The 26,146-nt window shown below is 43.2% G+C and overlaps 2 protein-coding genes across 14 annotated transcripts in view; both read right to left on the bottom strand.

Moving 5' to 3' along the window:
• The window catches only part of SERINC5 (serine incorporator 5), a 45,953-nt gene extending 43,908 nt beyond the window's left edge, over nucleotides 1-2,045 (bottom strand). The window contains exon 1 of the mRNA XM_074855975.1: nucleotides 1,876-2,045. Within this exon, the coding sequence (XP_074712076.1) occupies nucleotides 1,876-1,902 (27 nt within the window). The 5' untranslated portion in view covers nucleotides 1,903-2,045. The remainder of the gene's footprint in view (nucleotides 1-1,875) is intronic.
• Nucleotides 2,046-3,264: 1,219 nt separating this feature from the next.
• The window catches only part of CDK7 (cyclin dependent kinase 7), a 34,430-nt gene continuing 11,548 nt past the window's right edge, over nucleotides 3,265-26,146 (bottom strand). For 5 of the 13 annotated variants that reach the window (XM_074855978.1, XM_074855984.1, XM_074855982.1 and 2 more), the window contains 5 exons: nucleotides 25,201-25,300; nucleotides 23,255-23,341; nucleotides 16,723-16,872; nucleotides 14,937-15,084; nucleotides 3,265-3,833 (listed from right to left, as the gene is read on the bottom strand). In XM_074855978.1, the coding sequence (XP_074712079.1) occupies nucleotides 3,784-3,833; nucleotides 14,937-15,084; nucleotides 16,723-16,872; nucleotides 23,255-23,341; nucleotides 25,201-25,300 (535 nt within the window). In that variant the 3' untranslated portion in view covers nucleotides 3,265-3,783. Of the gene's footprint in view, nucleotides 11,048-11,494; nucleotides 11,714-14,936; nucleotides 15,085-16,722; nucleotides 16,873-23,254; nucleotides 23,342-25,200; nucleotides 25,301-26,146 lie in introns of those variants that run through there. The other 8 variants (XM_074855980.1, XM_074855983.1, XM_074855986.1 and 5 more) reach the window with 6 other exon arrangements.

Below are 26,146 nucleotides of genomic sequence, written 5' to 3'. Positions count from 1 at the left end.
CTTTTGGGCTTTTGCTTCATCTCCAACACCACTAAGGAGTTCAGTTTATTTACAGACTGCAAAGTGACACATCAGTGTCAATAAAACACATTACTACCAGATATTACTACATGGGGTAGGAATAGTGGCTTTAAGAGTGTCTCAAAGTTTGGTCACGCTAAAGCCATGCCTTTCACCACACCACTCTCACAACAGTTTCATCCTCTTGGTATTAAGTTACTTCTCTGGGAGTTACAACCAAAAAAAGCAATGACAATACAAACAGCCATTAGTCACTGCAGTAACAGCACCTACTAACAGCACTTTGCTGAGCTGCTCCAAAACCTGTTTCACACACTGCCAAAATGCACGCAAAGCAGCAGTTAAGAGACCCCCTGCTTTAGGAGGAATACTAGCAAATGCAGTTACTGCTGTCCCCCACGACCACCCAAGGGCTGTTTGGCAAGACGCAGGGGAGCTTGCAGAGGACAAGGCATGTGGAGGCATGCTCAGTAATCCTCCCAGCCCACTGAAGACTGAAAGAACCGCAGCCAGAAGAATCTAGCCTGGGATTTCAACCTCCACGAAATATCTGAGACTTTTTCTAGGTGGTTCACACAAAAGCAAGTGAATAACCAGACGCTGAGGGTGGGCAGACTGTCCAATGAAGAAATATCAATAGAATTAGGACCATAAGGTGTTTAAATATGTAAAACAACAGAAACAAGCTCACTGGCTAATCTGTTGCAGACAGGACAGGTAGTAATGGGTTTCTATTGCAGAAATGGAAATTTGGGAAAATGAAGCACAAAACAAAGTGCCTGGGGTAGATGCGGTCTAACAGCAAGCTAAAGACAACAGTAGTCCTTTCCTTGACTGCAACCAAGGAGATCGGGACAGGGCCTTGTGACCACCCTTCTCCTCCAAGTCCACGGTCCTTCATCCACCAGTACTCATTCAAACCAGAAAACAGGTGTACCGCGGTAAGATGCAGAGCGCTGCTTCCTCACCCCATGGGTGCTGAACCACCTTCCATCACTACTTGCTGTCATCTCTCACTCCCTCTGACAGCACCTGCACTTGCTGAATCTTTCCACCAGCCAAATTTAAAGGAGTTTGTGAAAGAGTCTGAGGAGTGCCAGGTGGCCATCAGCTAAGAGTGAAGTTAAGACCATTCCACTTCTTACACCACGGGCTCTCATCTGCCCACCACCAGGCACTAGTGGCAACTATCTAACGGCCTCTCGTAGCTGCAAGTGATCTGTCACTCCTTTGGGAACTGCTCCTCACCGCGCAGGTCTTTGGGAAGGCTCCTCTCAATGTCTGCGTCTTCACCTGCATCCCACTGCCCCACCACAGCTCCTGATACGGACGCCCGCGAACAGAGCGGCCCTCCGCTGCCCGCACATACCCTGGGGAGACAGGCAGCGTCCAGCCGCCTATCCTCCTGAAACACGAGGGGAATTCATCCGGGAAACTCCGCAAAACCACGATAAACACTAACAGAGCCAAGCTTTACAGACAGCCGCCTCCGCTGCACTCGGCTCCCCCCCGCAAGCGCTGCTGTTACTTCACCGCGTCAACTGCGCTGGGGAGGACTGACGGTAGAGAGCGCGAAGCTGCGGCCGGGGAGCAGCGCAGAGATGCGGCGTCTCGTCCCGTCCCGGGCTCTCCCACCCCGCGCTGGGCCGCCACCAGCCCGACCCCGCGGCGCGCTCGCCCGGGACGTCGCTCCCCGCTCTCCGTGACGGCCGTCGGAGCGCCCGGGCGGGACCGCGGCGCCGTCTCGCGAGGGATCGCCCGCCGCCTCCCGCCCGGTGCGGGGGGGGCCTTACGGGGCCCCCGCCGCCCGCCGCGCACACCTGCCGGCCGCCGCTCGCCCCCCCAGCCCCCTACCTGGCCGGCGCAGCAGGGCGCGGACATGCCGGCGGCGCGGCGCGGCCTGGCCCCCTCGCTGCCTCCCTCATGCGGGAGCGGGCAGGGCCGGGCAGGGCAGGGCAGCACGCGGGGCCCCTCCGCCGCGGGCGGAGCGGCACCGCCTCTGCCCGGCTGCCGGCCGCGACGCCCTCGGCCCGGCCCGGCCCCGCCGCGCGGCTTCCGCTGTCGTCAGCCTGCGCGGCGGGGGGGTGTCGGCGCCTGGGGGCTCCGCGCCGCTTCCGCGGCTCGAACTGGCGCGTCACGGCGGCGGTTGCGGCTGTTGCTGCTCCCTCCGGCGGGCCTCGCCGGCCGGCCCGGCCCGGCGGGCACCCGCCGCGCTGAGCGAGGGGACACCCCGCGAACCGGCAGCCCCGCGTCTGCCGCGGGGGAGAGAACCCACCCTCCGAGCCTGGCCCAGGGGGAACCGCACCTCGGCGGAGGTGCCAGCGCACGTGTCTTGCAGAGCGGCCAGCGCGGCGTGTTCGAACTGTCTTACTTGGCTTGCCCGAGCCAACAGAAGCGGCAGTGCCATCTTCAGCTCTGCCATTTGGCATCAGTCCGTGCAGGACTGGCCTCCACAGGCTGCCTGCTCTCAAGGACACTGCTCAGATCACTTGCCTGCTCATATACCCCCTAAAAGACCGGTTTTTCAGCAGCTGGGATTTGGTGAACTCTCTGAATAAGAAATAAACAGAGGGCCCTTAAAAGACCAGGCATCAAATCTAAGTTTAACAGTGCAATGCACCAACCTTGGGTTCAAAGTGCTTTGCGGCATCCCGTGGCCCTTACACTGCCTGCACTTTCATGGAAAAGCCTTTGTGTGAAGGACGGCTTGAGGGCTGTGCTTTCCGAACAGGAGCTGAGATCTTCCCCAGTGTTTCCGAAATACTTTCTCCAGCATCAGTTGCTAGGAATCAAGTGCAGTACCAGGCAGTAGCTGAGCATTTCTCAGCTTCCCATGTGATGACAGGATACCTTAGCTATTGCAGACAAAGCCACAACAGTAGCCACCGGGGTCTCTCTGAAAAGAGTCCCTCGCCTTGTCCGCTTTGTTGCCTCTCTGTGTGTGCTATAATAATTAAGGTAACTATTTGGAACTTTAGTCTCAAAATGCCCTAGCTTTAGGAATTCAGTCAGACTAAAAGTCATTAAACTATATACTGGTATATACCTGTAGATGATGTAGCTACACACACCAAAAAGGAAATTGTATGGATTGCAGGATGTATTGCGTAAATCCCCTTCCTCTTTCCTCGTGTGCAAACAAACAGAAAGTCGATGCTTTAGGAAGCGGATTGTATGATGAATCAGCGTTACATAATTTGGGTGTTATAGCGGGAACCAAAGAGACCAGAGTTACCATAAGGGTACAGTTTATAAAAAGCAGACATGCTTTATTTTTAATGGTGCTCTAACATCTGCATACACTCAGTTACAGACAGGGTATTTACCACTGTTGTAAGATTAATTGCATCAACTAGTTGGTTATTGAGCTGCAAAGGACACCAGCTTGCAGGCATCCCAGAAGACCCCTCCACAGTTCAGGCACCAATGAGGTTGATGCTCCTGCTCTGCAGGAGCAGCAAAAGCCCCATCCTCAGGTGAGGACTCTTCAAGTCAGGGCTGGGGGTAGAAGTCTCAGCCCACGTTCTCTGATTAACAGCTCCTCCCCCGAGAGGCCGTGCTGAAGAGAATGAATTAAGAATTGACCAACAGACAGGAAAGCAGTGTGGCCAGTGAACTGGCAATGGAAAACCACAGGTGTTTTTAACTTCAAAACATAGTCAGGTTCTTGAAGCATGTGGTTAAGATACAGGAACACGAGCATCACAGCAGAGTAAGAACTCAGCAAAACTGTGATCATCTTCTATTTCTGTTCCAGGCTTCTTATACAGTCACGAGGAGCTGACTGGTCAGGCTTTGTTTAATTTCCACATCTGCAAAATCAACTCAAAACATGAAGGAGAATCTGAGGCTTAATTTAAAAACAAAACTGCCTTGCAAAGACAGACTGGTGAAGGTGACATACAGGTATGGTGGAAGAGTACACCCACGTCAGCATGTCTGTGACAGCAACAAGCATTCACTGGATGGGGAACACCATTAATTCACTGCTCTGTGCAGGTCTGTTAATGCCAGCACCATTATCACTGACACAAATAGATCCAGCCTTTGCACTGAAGAAACAGCAGAGCTCTGTAATGGACTTTGCAATCAGTTAGAGCACCCCAGAGCCCTGGGATGTGCGCCTTGGCTTTTTAAGTGAAAAATTCGTCACCAGAAAGGCCTGAACTTTCCTGCTGTGTTGCTGGCAAGCATTAAGCAGGCTAATAGCAAAGCAATGAGCAGACTGCATGTAAAGAAACTGTCACTTTGAAATTATCCATGCACTTAGAATAAGGCTTACTCATCAAATACATATTCTGAAATCAGAAAAGGCTGTTGTTCCCCTAATTGGATTTACTGGCCAGAAATCTTCAACCAGTAATTCCTGCCTCAAACTGTTCCTTTTGGCAGGGTAAAGAGTGCCTCTTTGAAGAGATGCTAATTCTGACTTAGGGCTTTCAAGTGACAGGGAATCCATCGATTCAGTAGAGAAAGACAAGATGCTTTGGCCTTGCTTTGTATAAAGAATTTTACAAAGATATACAGTGATTTAATGAGTTGGGTGGAACGGGGGCAAGAAGTGGCCCTGCGGTAAGCAAGACAGCGAAGGAGTACCCAGGAATGGAGTTAAAATTTTGGTCTCAGTTCAGGTGCTGGGGAGCAAAGAATGAAGGAGTGTTTGGTTAGAAACTGTAATCATGTGACATTTCCCAGAAAAAGTCCAGGTAAGAAGCCAGTTGAGCCCTCGGAGCAAGCCACCTTCCTCACTCTATATACAAGCAGAGCAGACTAGAAGAACCTGAAGCCCCAGAAGCATGTCACTTTGATCCACCTACCTTCAGGCAGTCTACCAAAACTCTGCCTGCAAGATAGCAAGCCCTGTTTCAGACACACCAGTGACCTTCTGTGGCACATCAAGTGCTCAAGTCACCTGATAAGGCACTACTCTTGGATCCCAACTGGCATTTTCACTTGCAGATGTTGCACCTTTACATGCATCCACTTCACTCATTCCTAACTCATTTCTACATGAATTATTCTAACAGAAGCAGAGGTGCTCACTCTCCCCTTTCACTGTGACAGGAATACAGTATTACTACCTCTATAGAGAACTCAAAGTTAGTGGTGAAGTGGAAAGCTTTTTGGCATAGTACAGGGAAATCAGAACTTACCAGGAATGCCCAAGGACTCTGTGCTTCCTCAATATTTGCATAGTATAAATGAGCTCAGTGTATTTTAGGGTAAAAACATTAGGAATTGTGCCATTTTGTTTACACCTTCTGAAGTGAAGCTGCAACTTGGAATGATGCTTTCAATGTTTTGCAGTTTCAAGATTTTTCAGTAATTAAAGGATTTTGGTTTGTGCCAGCTGGCAAAGAGAGGAGCACAAAAGGTCTGCATCCAATGAGAAGGAGAAATCTACCACTTGGCTGTTTTTCAGGTGAAATGAAATACAGAAAATCTTTCCAAATGTAAATGCAATCAGAAGGAAAACAAAAGCAGACTGTTACACATCATGGTGGCCACTTACATAAAATTAGATCATATTTGTAGTGTAAATTTAGACTTTATATGCCTGTTAAAATACAAAAGATGTGAAATTGATTTTTAGGTAAATGTGTATTTTGCTTGAGCCTAGCAATTAGACACCAGTCAAAAATGTGGTTATGGGAAGGAAGGGAAATGTCTGTGCACGTGCATGCACGTGTTCTGGAAGCCACCACTCAGGTCCAAACTGAATCTCTTACACAGCTAATGACCTAACTGCTGTGCTGTTTGCTGGAATAGTTTCCTGTGGAAAAGGTATTCCAGTAAAGGGGACCACCATGCAAAGGTGTGAGCAGACAGTAAAAATAATTTATTTACCACTTTATTTAGTTATACTTGTGCATGACTGCAAGACCATCTCCATCTCACAATCTACATGGCTGCAGGCCATAATAAACTCATGACTTCCTCAGTTTTTCTTCCCAAGTATGTACTAGCACCAGGATTATGGACCACTTCTCCCCAGAACCTCTTAGGTAGCCAAGGACTTCCAGAATCTTTGGAAATCTTCATAAAGCCAGTGTACTTAGGAATCGTGCCAGGACCAGCTGCCACAGTATAGTATAGCCCAGCTTGACAAAAAGCAAGTGGGAATAGCCCTCTTAGACACAAAGGTGCATCATGAGCAGTTGAAGCATCTCAGAGGTGTTTTAATGCTTGGCTCTGTGCAGGAAGCCCAAGGGCAGGGTACGGCCCATGCCAGAATTTGCCAAAAGCACCAAGTCACCAGTTATGCTTTTAGCTCAGAGTTCTTGGCTGCTACACCTTCCTTATTTTGACTCTCCAGTTGCTACTCTGCTTAAAAATAAATAAATAAGTGCATTACAATAATGGCTGCAAAGAGTCCAATGACAGAAAAAAATGTAACTTTTATGTCATCTTTTGATGTTAGAGCTTTTAGAATCTAAGCTTTCAAGCTGTTGTCAGCCTCTCTAGGGGCAGAAGACTACATCACCCAGCAGAAGCTTTCAGAAGGGCATCAGTTGGCTTGGGATCTAGTAACAGACATATACTACAGTATTTGTTACTGATATAACTGAATGATCATCTTGAAGATCATGTGTGGATCTGCAGGGGGGCACACAAAGCAACTAGAATAGCAAAGAGAACACCAAATGGCCTGCCAGTGCAAGGCAAGAACAACCTGCAACTATAAATCTCTGAGATGGGGCTGATTACAGAGATGACAAACAGAGACTGTCAGACATGCACATGTAACTGGCCCTTCAAGAATATCGGGTTGGTCATAATGCTAAATGATGGTATCTTCCACTGTATCTTTATCAGTGTTCTGTAATTCACACCAATCTTTCCTAGCTGGTAGCAGTTACTAAAAAAAAAATCAAAAGGAAAAGAAAATCCATGCACTTAAGTAGACAAATTTGGTTAGATTCTGATCAAATGAAATGTTTTAAAACATTTGTTGGACTTGAAAGAAAGCATTTCATAGCATTTGAAGATTTTAGTATTAAAAAACCCACAAGGCTGGTATTTCCAGTCAAACTTGCTTTAAAAAAACCCTTTAATTTTGAGAATGATAGTTTAATAAACTGGTTGCTTAGTTGTTTTTTCACTCCAGTGTTAAAGTGGATTAAAACCTGCATTGTCTGTTAAGGAAATGCACCAACTAAACCCTTCTGAGTAGGTTAATATTTATAGTCAAAGTACAGAACAGTAATATTACACAGCTTTGCACTGAACTCTCCAGATGCTGCATTTGCATGCTCTTTGTTGACTCTTTTTAGCACAATACCATGTAATTCCAATTATAAATGTCATTCTTTCCAAATTCTCAGCAACTGTATGCAGTACAGCTTTTCATTCCTAGATCAGGATTTTATTATATGATGTCTCAGGTTTCTTAATCACAGCTAATACCTTTACCTTATGAATAACTGACACAGGCATTTAACTCAAGTGACACTAAGGAAAACATTGTGCTGGAAGAAAAGGAGACATCAGCATTTCTCAGCACACTGACACATTTCTGACACTCAGGTAACCAGCCTGCAGTAAGAAGTCTGGTGTCAGCTTGAGACACACTGTGTTACTGGAGTTAATGAGTGACAGATGGAAGAAAGGAAGCCTGCATACCCCTGAGTTACTAGATAAGGTCAATATACAGGGTCTTATTAAAGTTCTACAGGGATATGAAGTTAAGCAGGGTCAAGCTGCACGCTAAGAGACAGCCCAGTTTTCCATCTGTACAAGGAGCTTCAAGCTGGCAGAGTGATGATTCTCAGAAAGGTAAGTGTTTAAGGTCAGAGAGTTGTTACCAGATCTGACCATCTGCCTTATTTCTCTGTCAGACATTGCCTCTAGTGGCAGGGAAAACTGATCCAGTTTGCCTCTGGATTTGGTTATTTGGAAGGAAAACCCCCTGTCCGTATCTTTGAAAGAGTAAGAGTTTCTAAAGGGAAATAAATAGATATTTTCTGAATAAGTTGCTCACAAATAGAAAAACAAAAAGAAAATACTAGAATTGACCACAGAGATAACAGGAGGCTAGTTCAATAGCATCAAAACTGAGATTTTATTCCAGCTCTTCTTGGGGAAGCTTGAAAATGAGAAATAGGCATTATATGATGAACAAAGTTTGGCCAACTGGAGTTTCCAAGCTAGCGAGAACAGAGCTGCTTCTGGAGCCCTCCTGGTAGTGGTGGTGGGCTTCCCTAGTCTCTCACACAGTACCGGGTATCAGCAAGCTGCAAGTCAAAACACAGTCTGCCAAAAGTGTTCAAAGCACTCAGTTTAGCTGAGAAGTTTCCCTATCTCAACCTGACAAGCTACATCAAGACCTACCCCTGTTTTATCCTGTGATTTCATTACAGCCATGTGGAGAGAATACCCTCTACCTCAGAAACAAAGTTGACATAGTTGAGTATGAAATCCAAGGGGCAACAGAGGGATTCAAAGAAAAGCAGGCCTAACTATAGCCTTTTCTGTAACGACCCATCCCCTCCCTTGAAGAAGCAACTTAATATTAAAAGGTAACAGGTGAAACCTGCTCTGTAAAGGCATCGTTACATTGGAGTACATGGAGCATAAACATTTGTGCACCAGAAGAAATGGCTGAGCAGGAGTTAAGCAAGCAGTGTACATGCAGTAAGTCAAGGGAACAAGAACAGTCACAAAAGCCAAGAATAAACACAGGTAAAAGCAAACAACTGGCAGTGCTGCCTGGAGTGCTGACAGCATCAAGGCCACACCATGGATAAGACCATACCACAGATGTAAAGCAACAACTGTATGTTACAAATGAATCTGGCTCTGAGACTTCTTTGTCAAAACAAAAAGGCTGCAGGGATCACGCAGCGTTGGTACCAATCGAGAACCAGGAAGACAAGATGGTGACAGCATAGCTAGCAGTCCTTGTTCTCCATGCCACCACAAGTAATCCTGGTATCTGTGAGAAAACGAAATCAGTTTTGTTTAAAACAGAGAGCACCTTCCCGTTCTGCATTGTGCACTCATACAATGAGTTTTGCCACATTTATTGTGGCAACAAAATGGAAGGAAGAAAACAAAGTTTTAATTCAATTATGTAAACAGTATCAGTACAATGCATAGACATTACTCAAATTCCATTAAGTCTTGAGGTAAGAGCCCTCGTTTGCAGAGTACTAACCTTTCAGGAAGACACAGCATTAACTCATGATAAAAAGGTGGTATGGGCAGAAGAACCATCTCAAATCAAGAGAGAAGGCATTTAGATTATGCTCCAGTTTGCACAAGTGTACAACTTAGACCTCTGCACAAGTGGGCACACTCCAGGCTCAAAACAAACAGTCCTTGATTATTGTGGTTCTGAACAGAAGCCAAGTAGATTGCAGCAGCTGTATATTCAATGAGTTGGTGTGATAAAAGATAGATTGTCAAAGCTGAAGCATGATTAGCATGACAAAGTTTACAAGGTAACGAGATCACAAATTAAACAGTATTTAGATGACTAATAGCATATGACTGCATATTAAGTTATGTTCACCAGGAGTCCCAAATATTCCTTCCAGAGTTCTGACCTAAGTCACAAAAGTTAAATCAAACCATCCAAAAGCCTAAGATTAAGAAAAAATATTGTGCTGATCCTTTTTCTAATTTTATCTTACTTTGTGATATACATACACTTTATCTATGTACAACACCACCATTAAGAGAAAGGCAATTCTAGTCCCTGACACAGGCGGTGTTGTTCAAGAACTCATCTGAAAACAGGATTTACTGTATACGCTTATGGTATAGAACAGGCCCCAACCATACATGCAGTGCACGGTTTGCCAAATGAATTGCAGCGTGGGAGCTGGAAAGGAACAGCTCCTAACTTATATCATACAGAAGCATTGCTATTTTTGAGCATCTGCTGTGGTAAACACATGACTCAAAAGCATGCAAGACAGTAGCCTTGGTCACAAAATATCCTCTCTCTCCAACCCCACGCTTACAGAGCACATTAACTGTGCTTTATACATTCAAACACTGACTGCCCATCTAATTCAGTGCCTACTCTACAACTTTTGCCAATAGGAGCTTAGAGGACTGCTACTTGTTCTGCTGGAAAAGGTTTCCATCAGGGAAGGGTATCATCTAGGCACATGCAGCATTTAACAAGAAGGGAATGGTGTTACTCTCAAAGCAAAGCTGACAATACTTAAATTGTCACTGCCATGCAAACTCTATTTGTTATATCCAATAGTTAGGATACTCACTGAAAAATACAGTATCTGTTTTAGGGGCTGAAGGTTTCCAGGCTTTGAAGTCCAGTTAGAATGCTGGCCTTGGTAAGGTCAATGCAAAAAAGTTTACAGTACTCTTAACTCTCTCTTTCCGATTCAGATTAACATATTTTTGTACATATGACTGTGAGAAGTAGGACTGCTGTTCTCTTAATCCTCCAGCCTGAGTTCAGGATGATGTTTGATTACAGACAGTGAAAATTGTGGTAACTAATGTTATTTGATAAACATTTTCTCTACACTGTCAATTAGATCTTAGTGAGAAATTCAACTGCCAACAACCAATATAGAACACAGTAGGGCACTGGAAGACTAGTAACTGTTCTCCCTCACAAGGCCAGCATACTTCACATTGGCTCAAGGTAGGAGTAAAATGAAGTAACACGGGAGCAAGAAGATTGTTGCTCTTCCTCTACGACCCTCAACATCATCTACTAATACACTTGCCATATACATCAGAAAACAGAATGCTGAAAGCGGTTCACAGGTGGGAAAATGACAATGGCTCACCAGGTATCCCTGAGATCCACTGCACAACAGGGGTGGGCATGCGGTTAAGCTGCATCAACAGCACCTACTCTCTTCTTTCTCTTCACTGCAGAAGTTTGGTTACCCAGCAGCCACTCTGCAACACAGCCATGCTGGAAATCAGGCAGAGCTGAGCCCAGTGTATGCACTATGAATTGTTCAACAGCCACAGGTTGACAGGAGGGCTGGTATAGTTTTCCCAGCTGGATCTCCCTCCATCTCTTATTGCAATCTTGAGGCTGTGAAGGAAACAGTATTTATATGCTCTCAGATAATTACTCCTGGAAGACTGGAGTCTGCAAAAAAACCCCACACACCACATTAAATCTGTGCATCATATTGTTTTCAATATAGTAGATGCGTCCTTGGAAAGTCTTAATGCATGACTGCTGAGAGAGCACATGCAAACTCATTTGTTAATACACTGGCACATTAACTGGAACAAAAAAGCATCCTGCCCTTCCTTTATGATGACACATTTCTTCCAACATTATAGGGCTGGCAGACAATCATATGTACATCTAAGCTCCAGGTGAGAAGGGTGTTACTTCTACTTTTGCTCCATCTGTACAGGATAGCACGTGACTCAGCATAAAGGTTCTGTGTAAATCTGTAGCCAGCAAGCAGCTTTGACAGTTACCACCTCAAAGCACGAGTCAAAGTAACAAGACAGCAAACCAGAGAAAGCAATCTTCTTGTTTTTTTTATTCAGAAAAAGAAGTAGGGTTAATGAAACCTCTGTTTCAGTAAGGAGATATTAAATTCACATATTACATATGAAAATATTACAAAATAACCATCCAGTGACTATTACAGCGTTTTTTTCAATGGTTGGGACTCAGGCCATTTTCACTCTTTTTCATCCACCATCCACAGCAATCAAAAAATCAGTTTTTTTGGTAATCCTGAAAAGTGTAAATCACATTGTTATCAAAGTAAAGGGGTCCAGCCCCCTCCTCAAGGTTTTAGTATTCATTTGATACCCTTCTTGAGATACATCTACTCTGAGCTGCTTAATGCTGCAGGAGCAGTACATGATGACTCTTTCCAATGAATCTGTGAAAGAGTGCTAGGATCAAAGTTCACTCGAACCAGTACACGTCCTCCAAATGAATCACAAATCCTGTAATTGAGTGTTAATTGCATCTGGGATACATGTAAGTATTTTTCTTTGCTGGTATAAAAAGCTAGCCAGTTAATTCTACTTTTAAATGTAAGAAAGGCAAGCTATTCTAAGGCTTAACCCTGCCCCACCACACATACACTCTTAATGATTTTTCTTACAAGCTGTCACTACCCAGCAATTAGCTGTCTGCAGGAAGCAACAGCCCTTTTAGTCTCTGCCTCGTTCTTTAACCATGTCTTTGTTTAGTATCAGCTGTAGAGGTGATGAGGGCAGCAGTACTTTTCTGACTCTATTCCAGATTTTGTTCTCTCATTTCTTCATACGCTACTTATTTATAACATAGGTAGAATTAACCATAGTTGCCTTCTGGGATGGATATGAAGCTTACTATGAAAGGATCCAACTGTTTTTACCTGCCCTATAGGCAGAGGTCTCCTCTAAAATACTCTGATATTGAATCACACCCATGAACTTTAAATGAATGCTCAAACAATAAAAATTCTTAACCTTAGATATGAATAGAATGGTTTGTGGTTTTTTTCCAAACCAATATAGAATAGTTCTGAAATTAGATAGATTCTTTAATACTGCATTAACTCAGGGAAAAGTTTAGTGCTGTACCGTTTATACTCTCTGTTTTGTGAACCTACAGCTCTGTAGAAATGAAGATTAATAGGATTAGAAATTACTGTCCTGGGGAAGGAATGCTGCTTTTGATTGTTTGCCAGAGTGAAGAAGATGGACAATGATGTCATGGTAGCATTAGTGTGTCCACATACATCACTGATCAGAAATAAGTGGTAGCAATAGCTAGAAATGATGCATGCTTAATACTTTTCACAGGCAATCATCCATCTAGTGATAGTTTTCCCCTGACAACAAAGAGGCTGTTTTCTGAGAAGTACAGCTGCTGCACATTTAAGTTTGGTGAACACATCCCACAGGCTATAAGGTTTTGCTCTTGTGGAAAAGCAGCACTTACAGGGATGGCATAAATTCTTTCTCCTAGTAGCCAGCTCCTGGTGCCAACATTTTATAAGAGGGTACCCATCAGTAATCACTCAGTCTATTCTGCTTAGTTCCAGAGTGCTACCTCAACAGGGCTAAGGGAAGGAGAATGTACTGTGCAGGATGCAAGCACAGGCCAGCCTAAGAATTTTGGGGGTGCAACTTATTTTTCTTTGAAATGACTTTTGGACAGTTCCATCCCCAAAAGCAATAAAAATATACTGTCCTTCAAATTTTATTTAAACAAAGACTGTAGGATTGTTTGTCCAAACCAATATTTAGATTTTAACTTTAGATGATAACACCATGTAAGGATGTCAAATGAAATCCAGGGTAGCAGATTTGCTAGCTCTAACATTGGCTCTCTCCTTTAATGTTCGTTGGCACTAGAGGACCTACGTTTGAGACCCTCTGGTTCTGTCAGCCTAGATAAGGCAGTAACAGAACATAATGGAAAATTCACATCAAAAAATCCATCATGTTTCCATTTCCACTTAGGGGAAATGATACTGCTTTTTATACTGATACTCAAATGTCTCAAAAAGTAATGCTGACTTCCTAAATGCCTTAGTTATAGCCATAGTTATAGCCAATCTCAAAACTCCTGGCATTTAACACAAAAGTCTGATTTCCTCTTGCTGAAGATGAGACTTTTGGAAAGACGTTAAAGCAATTAGTGTTCTAGCTTGATACAGCTCTGGAAGATCTGCTCATTATCAAATGAACATTGTCAAATGTTCAAATGGTTAAGTCACAGAACTCAAGGAAGCACTGCTTCCTCTTTCATGTCTTTTAGTTAACAGGCATGTTTTAAGGCCTGTACTCCTTGTACTAATCACAGACCCTCACATGGTCCTTCCAAAAGGAGCTAAAAAGTTTAAATTAATTACCTAAGCTATGGTAACTTGACAAGTTCCCACATGTTAGTTGACCCATGGTACTGGGGTCAGCAAAGAGCATGCAAATAGTCAACTGATTAAATTTTTCTTTGAGATTAGAATCTTAAGCTAGTGAACTAATACATTTTACTTTTAATTTGACACAGACTAAGAAACAAGTCAAAGTGCCTAAAAAGTAAATTTAACTCTGATAATGTAGCGGTGTCTCTGAATTCAAGAGGAAATGCACTTTCCTGGATGCATCTCCATTCCAAAAAGACATCACTCTTATATGAAAACAGAGTCTCATGCTGGCAATAACAAAAAGCTGATGCTAACCTGACAACTGCTATCTAGCTTATTCCAACTGTTAAGAAGACCAATTCCAAATTTAAGAACCAATATTTGCCTCTCAGCTAGAAGGTCTGAGTAATTTAGTGTCAGATGCCCATCTGGAGTGCTCAGACCTTTTCTCGCCAAGAAGATACGAAGTACATGCTACTGTTCAGGGAAGACTGGAGGCTCCACATAGAAGTAAATGTTAGGGAATCAGCTTCCTTTTAAAAGGGTCACAGAAATGTGCTTAACGTTTCTTACCCAGATGGTCTTAACAGGTAATTTGCTTAGTCTAAGAGAGAGTGAGCAGAAATCTCTCTTCTGAACCTGATTTACATTCTCCAGTCTGTCATTTGAAAGAATAACATGCTATGTTTCTCTCTCTCTCACCCACCCTGCTTTTTTTGTTTTAAAGGATGTAAAGTTATTTCCGTCTCAGAAAAAAAAAGAAATAAAGGGCATCATAGTAGCCTATAATTTACTGGCTAGTACCACACTCCACTACAGAAATTAATGGAATTATATATTTCTTCTAACAAACAGATTCTGAAGCATCATAAAAGAGCCTTTTCTGTACCAGTTCTGTTCGAACACAGAACAAAGTCATTCTCACCCCAAAGCAATTATTCTAAAACAGAAATCATTAAAGGGCTTCAGCTGGTGCTGGTGCCTAGGGACGTAGTTCACTCAGAGAGTTTTTGTTCTGAAACACTGGAAGTATCACATTCTTTCTGAGCGTCTAGCTCCTATTTTCAAACAGGTGAAACATTAAGAGGTTACCTTGATCTATTCCTTCTGTTCTTTTCCTTTTCAAATTCAAAAGTGCATTTTGTTGCTCCTTTACAGCTTCTGCAGGACAGTTGGGTCTTGGCAGCTGATTTCCTGGAGTGGGTCCTGGTCGGTTACTGAAATACTTCTGTTTCAATGCCTTAATGATAATGGAAGAAAAATAAGCAAGTAAATAGTATAAAGTGTCAGAACAACATCTACAAAGAGGTTATAATGAAATAAAGCACTGACTTTAAGAATACTTGGACACTTTTACACTAGAAGGTGGCCTTAGGACAAATCAAGGTTTTGTGTTTTCAGTTGACTACCCACAGCACTTTGATTTGTAAGCCAAGAGATAATCGAGTACTGTTATTTTTAACTACTGCTCAGACATCTAGCAAAACTCTAGACTACATTGCAGAAGGTCTTGTACAAACAGCAAGTTTCTACCTCTAAAGAGCTTACACTCTGAATAGACAGATAGGAAACAAGAGGATAAAGAAGAAAGTAGGAATGAGGAAAGATTAAAAGAATGTGTCAGAAGTCTTGATCAGATTCAAGACCTGGACACCAGTTGTTTTGCTAGCTTTTAAGATAGGTCTTTCCCCAAAATTTCTTTGATTGTGCAGTTTCTACACTGTAAACTGAGAAAAATGTAGTTTGAATTAGAGTAGAAGACAAACACAAGTGAGCAGGGTTATTTCATGTAGTGGAATTACATACCCTATTTTAATTTTTAGGAATTCCACAGCTTCCATAAAATACGGTTAAGGAAAAGAACCTAAGCTGTCTCTCACATAATCATTACTCTTGCTAACATCAGTTACATGGTATTCAATGCCTGCTATGAATCAAGTCAATACAGTAAGCGCAAGTTTTTTCCTGCCTTAAACTGTGTCATTGTCAATAAAAATACTAGACTAGAAAAATCATATATATTCAATGTTCCAGTCACCATCCTAAAATATGACCTATAAAATTATTTCATACATACGAACTAGTACAGAGGTGTCCCAAGCATAGCACAACTGATTATCTGGAAACATACTGAAAGTTGGTGATCAAAAAAACCTGAATGTGCTCTGAAAAAGTCTTCTGGCAAAAAGATATTTAACACATGCACTGATCCCCTAGATTGGGATCTGCCTTGTCTAACAAGCAATGAGGGAGTCCTGGCCTTAAAGGACAGCTGTTTCTTGCATGCTTCCCTAACAGTGTAAGGTAACAGAAATACAGTTTTGAAACTGCCATCTGCTGTATCTTCCTCATAGCAGAAATCAATATTCTGAACTAGAACATTCTGCAAGATTTTCATTCACTTCTCCCCATCAAGGAGTAGTGAAATTGAGACCAGTTTCACCCATGTATAATGGAAAAGGATATTCAGGACAAAATGCTGGTTTAAATCACCACAGAACTTCATGTTAAAAAAGAATCAAAAAAGTTTAAATTAAATTGAGGAAGAGACTGGATGAAATAAGGATGAAAACCTTTCAAACCCAGGGAATAAGGCAGGCTATGTTAAGACTTAAAGTTTCAAGCTTTAGGTGACTGAATTTTGAATGTCAAATATAATAACTCCCTGAAGGCCGTGACTCATACACCTCTATATTGGGAATGATCAGTCAGCATTATTCATGCCTTTCAGAGTTCTCTCTATAAAACACTGGAACTATGTTTCTAGTATTTCATAGACAGAGATAAATGACATTTCATTTCAAAATGGGGTTATGGGCTTCAAAGCACATTCATCTGATATTAACAGTAGGTTAACGAACATTAGGACATACTATACCTGAGTAGCCGTAACCCTAGTGCAAGGATTAAATGTGAATAAGCCTTGCAGAAGATTGAGCAAATCATCACCAGCTGCACTGAAGATATGTTGAAGAGGCATTCCAGGGAAAGACTTAAATGTGACATAATCTGGAAGACTTGTCATCCCCTACAAAGACCAAAAATGGAATGTATGTTTTTCAAGTTAGAAAAAGTTCAGCTTTTCACAGAAAGGGAAATTCATATGGCTGTCTTTCAGCAGAAGCAAATTATCTTTCAAAACACCCTGCTAACACTTGGTCACTGAAATAAAATAAATGTAGGAATAGTAGGTCAAAAAGACTCTTTTTTTAAAAAAATAATTGTTACAGTTGTTTCACACTTTCCTTTTCCAAGTGATCTGTCTTTCCTTGCTTTAATGGTGACCAGTCCAAAAGGAAAATGTTTCCATTCTTGAAAAAGTAACTGTTTCCATTCTTGAAATGCATGGGTTTGCAAATTAATTTGGGCATGCATCACCTCTATCATGCCAGAAAATCTCCTATTCTCTCCTTTCTCCACCTATACCTTAACTCTTCCTCTCTAAAGAAAGCAGAAATGTCATTGCAAACATCTTCATGCGTTTCACTTAGAATCCCAGAGCAACAACAGAACTGTGTTGGGCTAGTAGTACTTTACATGATATTTCTCCATATGGTTATTGCTCCGTTTGGTGATCATGTACCATAGCATTCAAGCACCACTCACACAAAGCAAAAACAGCATGGAGAGGGAGCAGAGGTGGGATGTGATGACTGGTTAACAAGTTCAGAGAGTGCTTCCACAACTCAACTACAAAAGAACATGGTCTGATCAGGCAATTCTGGACCACCTGTGCCCATTGGCTGGTCCAAGCTGCACGTCCAAAGAAGCCATGCTCCACTTCTCACCCTGTCTGATAACCATGGTTATGTAGGTCATTGTGTGCCCTAACATTAATTTTAGCCCAGTACTAGTGAAGTACTGGATTTACTGTCATCTTGGCCCAGATAATGATAGATAACAATACTACTGATTTGCATTTGTTACTGCACCATTATTCTCAGATAAACTGCTTACCCCTAAAACTATTGCTCTGGTCTCTGTTACCATACCCTGAAGCTGTAACTTGGCTGGGCCACCTCTGGCGTCAGAAACAGGATATGGTACACAGCATCATTACCTGACCCAGCCTTGTAGCAGGTGCCCTAATTGGTTGTTTTGCCCTGCTCATAGACATCAGGTTCTCTGATGGAGGAAAGTACCTGTTCCATTTTCCCTAGCTATTTTAATTAGGGAAATTCAGAAAGACAAAAACATGAAGGGTACTCTGCCTGTTCCTTTTTGCTGTCTCAGAAATACTGAGCACCATGCACCTGCAGCCAAACCGTGACCTGTCTCCCTACAAAAAGAATTTGTTCAAGCCCAGCAGGATACTCAGGCTGCATTTTAAGACAAGACACTTGCCACTGCCTGTATTGTGTTCAGGCTTGCCTGGAGAAATTAAGAGTGCCTCGTGTTCCCCCTGGTGGCAGCACCTGCCCGTGAAAAACTTGACTGACAGCTGGAAGCTACAGAAAAGGGAGTTACTGCAACAAAAATACATAAAGCATATTTATATATTGACCAAGAAGACTGAGAAAGAAATGTTTGGTTCAATTTGGATTCAAATGATGATACATCAAATTCCTGAAGACCGATCAGGTTTACAAATGCCATCAATTATTGAAGCTGAATATGATGCCAGTGGAGGCACCACAAGTATCTCTACACACCGTTTAACAAACATACACCTAGACAAATTAAGCAAGTGCTACTGCAGATCTGTTACTGTGGATTACTTAGCCTGGCTTGCAAATATGAGGGAAGGATTACCATCCAAATTCCAGAATCAGAAGCCCAGACCCTCAGTTTAGGGCCCAGAATCTGAGTACAAATTCCACATGAAAATTACAGACTTTGTCTTTTGGGCATCAGCAGCTTATGTTCAAAGAAAAGTGCCCTGAGATGACTGAGGACCCCAGCCATTCCCTAGCTGTGTTCAGTTTGTGTGGTGGAGTTTTTGGTAGCAAGGGAGGGGGCTACAGCAGTGGCCCCCTGTGAGAAGCTTCTCAAAAGCTCCCCTGGCTCCAAGTTGGACCCAACTCTGGCCAAGGTCAAGCCATTTAGCAACGGTGGCTGTGCCTCTGTGATAGCGTATTTAAGAAGGGAAACCTGAGAGGGGGTTGAGGGACTTTGAGGACAAGTTATGAGAAGAACACTGATGCGAACACTGAGGTCAGTGGACGGAAGGAGGAGGAAGGAGGGGAGGTGTGCCAGAGCAGAGATTCCCCTGCATCCTGTGGTGAGAGAGCAGGGCTGACCCCGCTGCTACCCACAGAGGTCACCAGAGGAGCAGAGATTCACCTGTGACCTGTGGAGGACCCCAGGACTCTGTGGGAAGAAGCAGCCCCCGCTGTTGCAGTTCGGCGCTGGGAGGACTGCACACGTGGAGGTGACCCACGCCGGAGCATCTCGAGAAGAATGCATCCCGTGGGGAGGACTCACAGTGGGGAGAGTTTGTGGAGGACTGTCTCCTGTGAGAGGGACACCACGTGGAGCAGGGGGAAGAATGCAGAAGAGTGATTCCCCCTGGCTTGGAGGAAGAAGGAAGGACTTCCCCATCCCTGGAGGTGTGTAAGAGTGGGGCTGACATAGCACTTACGGATATGGTACAGTTGAGAATGGTCAGTGTTAGGTTAATGGTTGTACTCGATGATCTCCAAGGTCTTTTCCAACCTAGATGATTCTGTGTGATTCTGTGACCCTATGTGCTCCCTGTCTGGATCGTAACACAAGGGGTGGTAAAATGCACAAGCCTTGTATCGTGAACAGGAGCGTGCTTTACTTGCTACTTTTTCTGACATTGACAAACTCCTCAGGGATCATCCCCTTACTCTTAGGGTTTTACATTCTATTCTTCGTGACATCCTTCACAACATTCCCTTCCCTGAAGGATGAACTCAAGACATTGCCACTCAACACTGGCTTCTTGGTATCCCCATCACCACTGTTGGAGCCCAACCTTCAGGCCCCAACCGTTGTATTCCCACCCATCTCACCTTTCCCACCCCTGTAGCTACCAACAATCAGTCAGACTTGACAATTACCTAAGTCCCTCCTTTCACCACCCCACAGAAGGGTGCCTGGTTGACTGATGGCTCATCAAGCCTTTGCAGTAATGCCTGGTTTGGGTGTGATTCCACTGTTTGTACCACTGATGGCCAAATCGTTATGGCCAACTAAGATGGTACTGCCCAGACAGCTAAAATTCCCGAGCCTTTGCTTAGTCATTCACTCCTCTGCCCATACTGTTCTTCTGGGTGCACCGGGTGACCTTCCCTCTTGGAAAGCATGCTCCTTCCACACTCTTACCATAGAAATGAGCGGTCACCTTCTTTAGGAAGGTATTTGCACACTTTGTGGGCCATGTTGATCCCATTCTGCTCACCCCATGGCTGAGGCTAGGTGGAATGACTGAGATGACACTGCTGCTATCAGAGGGGTGGAAGTGATAGTGGACACTGACACCCATGAGAAGCTGGTAGCAGCCCAATACCAGCAGATGAAACTGAGGAAGCCTTAGCCCAAAGCTGCAACTTGGAATGTGGAACCACCATGGTAGCTCACTGGTTCCATGAGCATTGGAATTATCCCACTGTTAAAGCTTTAGCCCAGGTTGCAGCACACTGTGAAATACACCTTCAAATGCAGTGAACTGAATGTATTCAAATTGTATTGACAAACAGGAAAACCTTGCTTATGGAACCTCACTACTTTAAAAGTGGTAGGAGAAAAACCCCACAGCTCCCCAGTATGGAATCCTTCTTTGAGACTCTATTATACTTCCATAACCCAAGAGCAGAACATCACAGTTAACTGTGGGATTGTAAACAATTTAAATGGGAGATACCTCTGTATCAGTTAAGGAACCTACACGAGTGGATCAACAGTCAGTGTCTCATATGCCTGCGTTAACCCTTTTGTAGTATGACCCTTATATTTTCTCACTCTGTTGATACTATATGCCTTTGCGCTAATGCTCTGACAGCTCTCAGTGTAACGTTATTCCCACATCTCCAAGTCCCTCTCCTGTTTCCATTCCCAAACCCACCATATCATCCATACCTTTATCAGTATGAATTTCTCTCTAATTGAATGGTTTTTGCAACATGAAGACTTGCATTGACTATCGGAGCAGGCAAAGAAGCAGGCACAACAAACCTTAATAATCATGGTACCAGAGATCAAATAAATCAGGGAAAGTGTTTTTAGAAGAAAAAAAAAAGTCAAATGTGGTTGGCAGGAATCCCTTTCAGGATGGCCTCCCATCAGTAGGGGGATATGGAATATCCTATGTTTTTACTGAGTTGTTATCCTTATTTTGAGTGGCTTCATACTCATTTTGGTTGTCATGTTAAAGATTTGTACTTGGCTTTTGACCCACACTGTTCCGATGGTTTCCTGAGACACCATCTTATTGACTGTCTTCTCAATTTAACCCTTCATCACTCCACGATCAGACTCCTCTCCACACCTGACACTCCCAGTGAGGTGGGTGGTGTTCACATCAGTCTTGGCCTTATATGCCATTGCAAGACAACCATACTTTCCCCCACAGTTACATAAGCAAGGAGTGAAAATGTGGGGCTGCTATCGCCTTATACAGTCTCCTCCATATGGTGACTGATGTGTGCTGGGTTTTGTGGCAGAGTTTTTGGAATTGGGGGAAGGGGCTACAGGGGTGGTCCCCTGTGAGAAGCTTTCCAAAAGACAACACACCCCTCACCCCCAAGTCTGACCTGCCTCTGCCCATAGCCGAGCCAATTACCAATGGTGGCCATGCCTCTGCGATTTAAGAAGGAAAACCTGAGAGGGGGTTGGGACTTGTGAGGAAGAGTTACAAGAAGGACACCTGTGTGAACACCGAGGTCAGTGGAAGGAAGGACGAGGAAGCGGGGAAGGTGCGCCAGGGCAAAAACCCACCCTGTATCCCCTGGTGAGCGGGCAGGGCCACCCTCCCTGCCACCCATGGAGGTCACCAAAGGAGCAGAGATTCACCTGTGACCTGTGGAGGACCTCACAATGGAACAGGTAGCTGTGCCTGAAGAAGGCCAGGACTCTAAGGGGAGGAGAAGCCCCTGCTGCTGTAGCTGGCGCTGGGAGGACTGCAACTCATGGGGGGGACCCGTGCCGCAGCAGCCCAGGAATGGCTGCAGCCTGTGGGAAGAACTCACACCAAAGAAAGTTTATGGAGAAATCTCTCCCATGAGAGGGGAGCCATATGGAACAGGGGGAAGAATGCAGAAGAGTGCTTCCCCTCACCTTGGAGGAGGAGGCAATGGACAGACTGCAACCCCCATCCCCTGCCCCTAGGGGAGGAGGTAGAGATATTGGGAACAAAACTGAGCCCAGGAAGAAGGAAGGAGTTGTGGGAGGTGTTTTTAAGATATGGTAATGTTTCTCACTGCCCTGTTCTGTCTGTTAAGTGTCATTGTTGTTAGTGTTTTGAAATAGTGTGATGTTCTTTTTCTTCCCCTAAGGAGCCTGTCTTTTGCCTGTGACCCCTCGCTGTCCTTATCTCCATTCCTGAGCCTTTTGATTCATTTTTTTCTCCTTCCCAGGACTGGGTGGGAAGGGGTGAGTGAACAGCTGCGTGGTGCTCAGTTGCCCTCTTGTGCTCAAACCACCAGGTGACCAGACATCTTACATGGCTATAGCTCCATTTGGTGACTGCACACTACTTAAGGTAGCATCTGAGTCCCCTTTCGCACAAAGAAAAAATGGCACAGAGGGAAAGCAGAGGTGAGATATGGTAATTGGTTAGCAAGTCCAGAAAGTACTTCCATAACTCAACTACGAAAGAGGACAGTCTGATCAGGGAATTCAGGAATCCCTGTGCCTGTCAGCTGGCCCAAGTCACTCATCAGAAGTTATACCCAGCTTCCTGTCTGTCCGTCTGATAAACAGGGTTAGGAAGGTCACTGTGTGCCCTCACACTAAGCTTGGCCTGGTATTATTTAATTTACTGTAATCTCAGAGATAATTGTACTACTAATCTGCATTTGTTGTAGTACTGTTACTCTGAGATAAATTGTTTATCCCTAAAGCTGTTAGTCTGCTATTTCTTACTGTATCCCAAAACTATAATGTATTCAGGCCAACTTAAATCCCTACAAATTGCTCCTACTTCTGAAAGTGATTAAAGCAGACTAATTAATCAAGTATCTCAAAACCATTAAGCAACAACAATAATTTCCCACCAATAGCCATGGGAAACTGTGGATACACACAGAAGTTTTATTACTATTGCTTAATGCTAACCACACTGCTATATTGACCAGAGACTTGCCAAGAGAAACTCAGCTGCTTATCCTCCACTTTGTGAGACCAGGCAGCTGCCTTCTGCAAATCTACTTACCTCACTTAATTTCAAAAGCTTAAATAGAATATCAAGTAAAACTCATGTCAGTCTGTTAAACAAAAGGACTCACAGGCCACTGTTCTTCTGTTGGCGTGCCCAGTGTTTCAAATATTCTTGTCAGCTGGTCAAGATCAGAGTCTCCAGGCAAAAAAGGAACCTGGAAGAAGGCAACAGCAGTTGACTGAATTAACTTCTGAACTTCAAGTTGAGAGAGGAGCTCTGACCTAACCCTCATAATTGCAGGGCAAAACATCTTTGTATACCAGCTACCCACAAAGAAGTACACTGAATATTTGAGGCCTCCTAGTGATGCCCTACTAGATTCTGAAGGTTTCTTGCAACACAGGCTTGATATCATTGACTTAATAGCAGAGAGCTAAACATGAGATTAGACCACCACCACATTAACATAGAAGAACTAACACAGGAGAGGATAGGTTTTACACCTCAGTTGCCAGTTGAAAGTCAGTTGGTCACAGCAATCTTTCCATCATCTACTCCCTTAAGTTACATTTTATATTCATTCAAAACATTTAAAGTGAATTATAACTGTATTACACAAGCAGCAGTTAGACTGATGGAATGAGATCACAGCATAGATGAAAGTAGTGACCCACTAGGATGGAAACTGCCTAATCAGTGTCACATCTCACTTAAACTAAGCACAAGATAGAAAAGGCGATATTTGTCCAGTTCAATTTGTAGTTTGCGCATCAGGCACAAAATGCAAGAAAAAGGGGACTTTGTGACCAAAGCAAAATTGTGAAGAATTAGAGGCAGTATTTAACTAAGTGAGATAGAAAGACCGTAATGAACATTTCTACTAGGCAGTGTACTAAATTTTGATGTCATGAAAGCCCCTTGAATAAACTCCTTAAGCTCCCAGAAGCTGCATTATCCCTCAACTCAGTAAACTCAGGAAGAAAAAGGACAGATACACTTAAAACTATCATTGTGATAAAACTGAACCATAACACATTTTCTGCTTTGTGAGAAACCAAAGAATCAACAGAATTCAACAATTTGCTTTCTGACTTTAAGTTTATCCAACTTTAGCAGGTCTAAATGCATACTTACATAGACATCACTAGTGCTACTTAAACAGCCACTGTACATTTCCATTTCTACACTGCCAAACAAATTGTACCAGCACAGCTGTTTGTGTGATAAACCAAGGCAAAAGATTTCTTTCAAGGTGTTTTCAGACAGACCAATTTGCCAGTCTAGTTCATGACATGGCCACACAAACATTGAAAGTACAGTGCAAAAACCAAGCAGAAACCACATGCTCGTGGAAGATAAATTATACTGCAGGCTACTTCATGCTTACAGCTGTGTCTGTGCCCCTACCCTCCACTTTCCCCCTCACACTTGCATATCTTCTCTGAAGACCTGCATAATAAATGATCTGCTTCAGTAAAACATACCTAAGGACCATTACATCTGTGTACCATACTCTGGAGTGGCATGGGCTTAGTCTAATGTTAACCTTCAGCTTCACTCCAGTATTGTCAACTAAACAACGCTTAGAAAAATATCAGTCTTCTGCTCATTACAAATAAATCCACAATTAAGGTACTGATGATAATTACTTAGTTATTGAGAAACCATGTATAAGGGACAGAGTATGTATGTATCTGTGATGTCACATTTCTAGAAGGATAGCAAATGAAAACTGATAGAAGGCTGTGTGAAAAGAGAACACTTACAGGACTGGAAGAGTTACTTACTTGAACTTCCCCAAAGCAAGACTGTGAAAGTTTGTTGCAATATTTTTACCGTGCTGTTTTTAAAGACTTTCAATGATCGTGATATTTATGGAACCTCAGTCTATTCCAGAACTTCACTTTCCTTACAGTTAGCAAGCTCTTGGAAGCTTTTCCCCCCTCCTCTCCTTCCTTTCCTAAATAGCCTAACTGCCTTCACCTGCTGCTGTTAGAAGGAGAGAGAAGGACCATATACAAAGTTGTAATGCACTGAAGAGCAAATACAAAACGTATACATTTGAAGACTTACCCTGAGGAGCAATTCAGCTAAAATACAACCAACAGCCCACATATCGACACCAACACCATACATTCTAGCACCAAACAATAGTTCTGGGGCCCGATACCACCTGAAAAGAAAACACATTTCGGGAAAAATCACCTGGTTTTGCTCATGTCAAATATTATATATTGTAGCAATGCAAGAACTACAAAGAAGACACTGCTCTTGCCTATACATTTTTCAGACACTGAGGAGCTGTACTCTACCCTGCAAAGTGTTTTAAGAAGGACTGAACAAAATTGTGCATTTCTCACCATAGGGTCACATAAAACCACAAATTAAGTAGTTTCAACTGAGCTGATTAACAGATATACAAAGGAAAAAAGTAGTTAACAGGCAGGTTTTGTATGTTATAAACCAAAATTTCATTTAAACTTTAAGAAATGACAGAAAGACAGAATTCCTTACAGCTTCCAAAAATCTCCATACCAACAGACCTAAGTACAGAGACTAGTTTTATGCAAAATGAACCCTGACAGCAGTTCTGTAACACAGCTACTTTCACTGCCTAAGAACAATCAAGTTTAATGCAGTGATCTGATGCATGCTGCATTTGAAACTACCGTAGCATTTCTGCCTTTTGAAGAAAGGTGTTAAAACAAACCAGCTTTGCCTGAATAGCTTTAGCATTACAGCAGACAAAAGGAAGTAACTTACATATTTTGCAGTCCTGCTTTCTAAAGCATACCTTAAATGTGCATGCCATAAGTAACAATATATATTTTAATTGGTTCAACCTTTGTCTCATAATAGGTAATGTGACTAGCTACAAAAAAGGATTCTAGGTCTCATGATTAACAGAAAGTAACAGCTGTCTTGCTCTGAAAGCCAGGCTTATAGGCAGATACTTATTATTTCCATGCATTTCAAAAAAGTATCATACCCCAGAACAACCCCCATGGATGCATATTAT

This window comes from Strix uralensis, chromosome Z (assembly GCF_047716275.1).
Source record: "Strix uralensis isolate ZFMK-TIS-50842 chromosome Z, bStrUra1, whole genome shotgun sequence".
Taxonomy (NCBI): Eukaryota; Metazoa; Chordata; class Aves; order Strigiformes; family Strigidae; genus Strix; species Strix uralensis.
Note: the sequence above shows the minus strand (reverse complement) of the source record. Positions and strands in the feature narration are given on the sequence as shown.